General features: G+C 43.5%; 1 protein-coding gene across 1 annotated transcript; it reads left to right on the top strand.

The window, feature by feature from the left end:
- Positions 1–365: 365 nt before the first annotated feature.
- On the top strand, positions 366–6544 carry sephs3 (selenophosphate synthetase 3). Its single transcript, XM_023413023.2, has 8 exons — positions 366–740; positions 1484–1587; positions 3273–3380; positions 3540–3694; positions 4106–4196; positions 4316–4415; positions 4592–4804; positions 5396–6544. Exons 1-8 carry the CDS (start codon positions 464–466, stop codon positions 5644–5646), a joined length of 1299 nt encoding a protein of 432 aa, XP_023268791.1. The 5' UTR covers positions 366–463; the 3' UTR covers positions 5647–6544.
- Positions 6545–7284: the final 740 nt, after the last annotated feature.

Here is a 7284-nt window from a genome sequence, read left to right as displayed (position 1 = left end):
AACATATAAATAAGGACAATGAAATAAAAATACAGCAGTGATTACACCTTACAATGAGAGTACATAGTGACGTACAACTGTCCTGTGCTGCGTCAAGTTGAACAACGAGAGAGAGGGACCAAATTAATCAATTACGCCTTCAAAATAAGACGTTTGCTACTAAACCTCTGGCGTATATGCCTTCGCTATGGGTTAAAATGAAATTTTTCCAATACAGAAGTAAACCAATGTGAATGTCCAAGTCATTTGGTGTAAGTGTGTAGTTGAGGATATGTGACTCTCGTGCACTATGAATTTTTGCGCTGAAAGTTCCGACAGGAAGTCGAACTCGTTTTATTTTGGTTACCTTGACAGCAATCTCGTTACGTAGCGCTCGCCGGACACACGCTCCATTCATCCTTGCGTCTTTATTTACCGGTGTACGCGACTGGCGTCGTGTTGTTGAAGTGGTCTACAGGCAGGCATGTCAGGCTCAACTTCCCCGCCTCCTACGGCGGAGGCTGTGCGAACCGAGGGTTGTTTTCCCCCTGGATACAAGCCTTTCAAACCCGAGGAGCACGGCCTGGAGCGCGGGTTCCGTCTCACAGCATTCTCGGACATGAAGGGATGAGGCTGCAAGGTCCCGCAGGAGGCTCTGCTCAAACTCCTGGCGGGACTGGAGCCGGACCGGGCCGACGGGACAGGGAAGGCTGGAGACCAAACATCGGAGTTCGGCCAACAGTTGCCCGGCCCCCGACTCGGTAAGGAACAAACTCGGAGCTATCAGAGCTAACCGTCATGCCCCAAACATGTCAGAGATCCCGCTGGTTAGCGTTAGTTAGCTAGCGAAACTGTTGCTAACCATGCTAGCTTGTGTTAAGTGATATTGCAGCTCATTTGACAGATGGACAGGTATAAGGGAGTAAAAACAACTTGTTTTTTTCACCAGCTCTCGAAATTGTTAACATACAAACTACATACACGTTTAAGTTCTAACTATGCCACATCCTAAATGTGTATGATAGATTATAGCTAGCTCAGGAAGAGAGCACAAGTTCCGTGAGTTGTCGGATTACCAAAGTGTAGGTATGATTCAGCAGAAATAATTATGATGCTTTGAGAGCAAAGTTCACCTTCGTGATTAAACATTTCTTCTAGTAAAGCTGTTTCGCAACCTTGAGTGGAAACACTGCTCTTCTTTTTATCTCTTTAGGGATGTAGCAATCTGTACTATGCAGAAAGTGAAGTATGTAGTAATGCTGTGTGACAAACCTCTGTATTGCTCATGCAATAATGCAATACCATGTAACAGTCCTGTAAGAAATACTAACTGTACATAAGTAACATAAAAACATAAGTACACACACAAACTGCTAAAGTTATATTCTTACTCTCAACAAAAATTGAACACTTTAAACAAGTTTATATTTATTGCAAGGGTACTGTATCCCGTAGCCAAATATTGCGCACATGTCCTTCACTCCTCATTATGGTGTGTCTGTAGGTGTGGGGATGGACTGCTGTGTGATTCCCCTGAGGCATGGAGGACTCTCACTGGTCCAGACCACAGACTTCTTCTACCCTCTTGTAGAGGACCCCTACATGATGGTAAGTTACTGGCAGGTGTTTTCGGTCTGTGACGCTCTCACATACTTGGGCACCCTGCCACTGTTCATTGGGAAACTATCCAGGAAGTAAGGCTGACCAAACCCAGAGATATTTGTGGAATTGTGGGGATGTACTCATCCAGTTAAGTGTGAGGGGAAAATACAAAAACACCACATCAGACACACGGTTACACTTGGGTACTTGTGTAACTTAAACAATCACTTCTTTTGTGGATGTGCAAGTGACCGTCATGCTGCATATTTGACACTGTTTACATTAGTGTAATATTGTACCTGGTCACTCTTACATTCATAAAACAGTGTACAGTCAGTCTGTCATCACTGAAGAACCTGACAGTGAAGGTTTGTGTCTGTTATTGACGTAGCTGTTGCTTAGAAGTTTTTCAAATTGAGTTCTAAATTTCTCTTTGAGTGTTCATGCTCCCACAAGGGTGCATGCACTTTTCATTTAATCACTGCACATACACACACTGACAAAAGTCCAAAATCCACAAAACAGAAATAAGGCTTGTGTTTTTGTGTTGTTATTCCTCTGCACAGGAGACAGCCAGGGCTGGAGGCTTGATGTTTTCAGGTTGTCCATGCAGTTCTTGTGTATGCGATATCTCAGTAACATCTTGAGGGAATTTCTTCAAATCTGGCACAAACATTGACTCAGACTCGAGGACGAAATAACTTGATTTTGGTGGTAAAGGTCACTGTGACTTCACAGCGTTCTGCAAAAACACATCAGTTCATTATTCAACGCTCTAACTCAGGAAGAGGAGGTTATGACCACATTTCCTGACACTTGGTGGTGGGGGTATACAACCATGAGGTGGCAATTCTAGTTGTTTATTAGATAGATTCTTTTTGTCATTGCATATTAAAACACAGCAAAATTCAGTTTGGCAGTAATCAATTATGCTTAGCTGCTTATAAAAATCGAATAAATAGTAAAAGGAGAATAAAATAATAAATGTTATGCATAAAATGTATTCGTTAACTAAAAATAGGTTATATTGTACAGTTAGTAATCGCACTTCTCTTATGAGTTCAGCAGCTTTTCCATAGCTCTAGGGAAGATGTTGTTTTTCAGTCAGTTGGTCACTGCCCTGATAACCTTAAGCCTGTCAGAGGGGAGGGTGGTGAACAGGCAGTGACCAGGGTGTGAAGGGTCTCTTCTGATGTTATCTGATACTCTGATGTTGTCTGAGTGTATGTCACTTAGGTTTGGAAGTGGGGAGCCGACAGCCCACTAAGCCGTCTTCACCACTCACTATAGGTCTTTCCTCTCTTCTGCAGTGCAGCTAGAGTACCGGACTGGGCAGCAGGATGTCAGGACACTTTCTATTGTGCAGCGGCAGAAATTGAGTAGGAGTTTCTGGGGGAGTTTGTTGTGCCTCACATTAACCACCTCAGGAGAAAAACAGGAAAAAATACAGTCACTTTCCTGTTTTCATTTAAACCAAAAAACAAACGCCTGATGTTTTCCTGTGTCAAAGCTACAAAGACAATAGTTGAAAGGGAGAAAAAGCCATTTTGAAGCTGAATGTTATCCAGGAGCTGATGCAGTGAAATCAGGTTCCAACCTAAATCTACTTTGTTAAAAATAATCATGTTTGAGATACATTTGTAAGTGACTTATATCCCTGTGTTCTCTGTGTTTCTCTCTCTGTTTCTCAGGGCAGGATAGCATGTGCTAACGTCCTCAGTGATCTCTACGCCATGGGCATCACAGAGTGTGACAACATGCTGATGCTGCTGAGTGTCAGCCAGAAGATGAATGACAAGGTAGCATGATGTGTGTTCACAGGTGGACGCCAAGATGTTGACTTTACTTTTATCTATTGATGTACATCCTCCACTTGTCTTACATGTCTATATATTGATCTCTCTGAGGTGAATAAATGTCTCATGCCATTCATGTCTGTATGTGTGTGTATGACACAGGACCGTGAGCGGGTCATGCCGCTGATGATTCAAGGGTTTCGAGACGCAGCAGAGGAGGGAGGGACTTCAGTGACAGGCGGCCAGACTGTGATCAACCCCTGGATCATCGTAGGAGGAGTGGCATCAGTTGTCTGCCAGCCCAACGAGTTCATCATGTGAGTCCGTCAAAACTGCACGGCTCTTTGTCAGGTGCACTTTTACATTGTGGATTAGATAATATTCATGGAAGGACATACCCACCTCACGCAATTCAACTTCAGTTAGAGACCTCTGAGATTTCCCAGAGGTGCATTTCATCAGCCCCTTCCAGAATATACTTGACCATGATAATTTCAGCCAGCATGGGTTGTGTAGAAGCATTTATAGCACTCTGGTTTATTGATTGTGTTGTTGACAGCTGCAACAGCCTCAACACAAAGCTCAGCTCATCTTGTGGCTGAATGTCTGTCTGATCTCATGTAGTAAAAAACTCACAAGTACCAAAAATATTTATAACGAGTGCATTGCTTGAAATGAATGTGTCCAAGTTAAGGGGCGTGGTCTACAATGTTGGGGTGTGTTTTCAGGCCGGATGGAGCTGTACCAGGCGACGTCTTGGTTCTCACTAAACCTCTGGGGACGCAGGTGGCTGTGAACGCTCACCAGTGGCTCGATCAGGTGAGCCGCTCAACTCTGCTCACACTGAATGTTACATGAGTGTTGTCCTTGTATACTGACATGTTCCTCCCCTGTCATGTGCACTTCCCTATCTTTGTTTCTTGTATCTGTCTTTCCAGCCTGAAAGGTGGAACAAGATCAAGCTAGTTGTCACCAAAGAGGAAGTTAAAGAGGCCTATCAGGAAGCCATGTTCTCCATGGCAACACTAAACCGCACAGGTACACTGTGTCATTATTTCTTTGACCTCTGCAGTCATCACTGATGTATTTACCATTTAATTTACAATCTTTACAATCTCTTCAATTGAACATGAATTGGCCTGTGTCTACTGTATAGATTTGTTCCCCCTCAAAATGTTCTGTGATCATAAAGTTAGTCCATGTGTTGTCTCCAGCGGCAGGCCTAATGCACAAGTTCCAGGCCCACGCTGCAACCGATGTGACAGGTTTCGGATTGCTGGGGCACGCCAACAACCTGGCAGCACAGCAACGGAACGAGGTGGCCTTTGTCATCCACAACCTACCAATCATCGCCAAGATGACTGCCATCAGTAAAGCCTGTGGAAACGTGTTCAACCTGGTTCAGGGCACATCAGCAGAGACTTCTGGTATGAGCGCTGAGATTAACACCCAATCAAGATTGAGCACACCGTGTTGATATGAGTAGTTGAAGCCAGTGTCATGATTTAAGGATTAAAGCGCCTATATTGTATAAAGTGAGATTTCCATGTCTCTTTTGATTATAAAGCAGGTCTAGGTTTTATATTAATACTGTTAAAGTATCAAAGCGCTCCACAGAGACACAGAAACGCACACAGCCTGTATTCAAAAACTGAGCCTTAAAATGAGCCGTCAGGACTTCTGTTACTTTTTGATGTCACAACAAAGCAGTCACCGCTCTCAACCATGTCCCAAGCCCGGCCCACCTGGACCCATTGATCAACTTGCAGGATTTGGTTTCTTCTGGAATCTGCTATATTTTTATTTGTTCACTCAGAAAACAGTCACTGAAATGTTGTTACTAGAGCTCCAGAGAGAAGCCTGAGAAAGTAGATGTAAAACTACATTGAGATGGTTTGTGGTACTTAAAACCACAAATATATCTTATGGATTAACAGTTCAAATAAAACACAGGAACAGTGTAAAATATTGGACCTTTAATAGTGATACTCCATCGCTCTTCCTCCCCTCTACTTCAGGTGGGCTGCTGGTGTGTCTGCCCAGAGAGCAGGCGGCCAAGTTTTGCTCAGAGATGAAGAGCCAGAGCTCCACAGCTGGAGGTCAGGGGGCGGCGGGCGGAGCGTGGATAATCGGAATCGTGGAGAAAGGCGACCGCCGCGCTCGCATCATCGACAAGCCCCGCATCATTGAGGTCCCACCACGAGGAAGCCAGGCGGCAAATCAGGACAACATCTCCACCAGCCCTGCTCCCAGCCCCAATTTGTCATAGACACTGCCGCTCCTCTGACACTGGTCCAGTGTGTGTGTGTGTGTGTGTGTGTGTGTGTGTGTGTGTATATGTGTGTGAATGAGTGAGAGAGAGTTAGTGTGAGTGCTGATGTTGCTGTCCATCTCATCCCCCTTTTCAGTCAAAATGCTGAGGGCACACCGACCAAAATCACTGTCAACGTTTCCAGTGGGAGAGGGAATGGACAGCATCCACTTTATTTATCCATCTTTGAAAGGAGCTGCTGAAAAAGGCCTTTCACCATTTGAAATGAAATGTAAATTCAGGGTAGTATGGTTTACTAACCCCCACCCCCCTTTATTAGATCTGCACTCCTTGCCTTTGTAATCCATTTATTTTATTGACTTTAATTTATCTGAATGCAAAAAAAAAAAAAAAGTTTCTTGAAAAGATTCTTGAGAAAACATTCCATATTAATTTTGCCAAATTCAGCAAATAATGAAAATTGAGTACAAGTTAATGTGTATGTGTGTGTGTGGGCTTTGAGTATTTTATCATTTGACTGGAGTGCTTTGCTGTGGGGAAGTGGGGCAAAGTGGATGATGTCTCACGTTGGTGAATGTATCATGTGAAAAAGAAACTGTTCATTGGCCCCAGCACCTGGCTCTGCCCATGCAGCCCAGAGGAAGGCTTGAGCAGCTTCCTCTGGACCGGCCGGGTGGTGTTCAGCGTGTTCGTTTGTGTCGGCTGATCGGCTGTCCAGCACCGAGTCCCTCCCACCCTTCCTTTTTATGAAGCTCTGCCTATTAAACCCCGGCCAATGGGGCCAGGTGGAGTGGATGTTTGCCTTTGGATTGGGGTTGGACTGAGATTGCTGGAGGCCTAAAGCTGTGTTTGTAGATTTCCTTTTCACAATCAATAAAACCATCATCAACTCAGACTGAAACACTGTTTTGGAGTTATGTGAGTATAGTGTGAACAAACTTCAATGTTATGTTGGAGCTTATATGTATGCTTATATCTTCCATTGTCACCCACCATTTTTTTTTTTTTTTACAGCAGACATTGTGAGTTGTCTCGGTAGAAAAGCTCAAGTGAAAAGAGTCATCATCATCATCAACCTCAACCTTTATTTACATACATTCAGGGGTGACCTTCGTTTTCAGTGATGGAGAGATTACACAAGCAGAAAGAAAACAAACCAAACAATCAGAATTACAAAAATCAATTCCTAATAAAAACTATTTCATTAAAAAACATTAAGATTTAAAAGCTTATTTCTTAACTGTCCCAATGTTGGGAGGGAATCGATATTTGAAGGGTGTTTATAGGTTCTTCCATTAGTCTGAAAAGAGTCTGCAGGAAATGCTTTGTTTTCCTAAATTAAGTTTAAATAAAGTCAAAGTAAAACTTTCCAGCTTGCTAATCACTCTCCAGAGCAGGTTTCCAAAAAATAAAATAAGTGTTTAAAGTGCACACGTCACTTCAGATAACAGTGCGCCCCAACACTGTTAGCAGCACCCTGGACAGCTCCTCATTCCTCAACACTGCCGGGATGAGGGTCAGTTGGTGCCTACATTTTATTTTTCTCCCCAGGGGCCTTTAATGATATAATTTGGCCCTGCTGTTGGATAGTTTAATCTATAAAACTGATTTATAATTTACAAAACTGACCCTATG

The sequence above is a fragment of the Seriola lalandi genome, unplaced genomic scaffold (assembly GCF_002814215.2).
Source record: "Seriola lalandi dorsalis isolate HSWRI2012SDOR001 ecotype SW California unplaced genomic scaffold, Sedor1 jcf7180002054501, whole genome shotgun sequence".
NCBI classification, from domain to species: Eukaryota; Metazoa; Chordata; class Actinopteri; order Carangiformes; family Carangidae; genus Seriola; species Seriola lalandi.
Note: the sequence above shows the minus strand (reverse complement) of the source record. Positions and strands in the feature narration are given on the sequence as shown.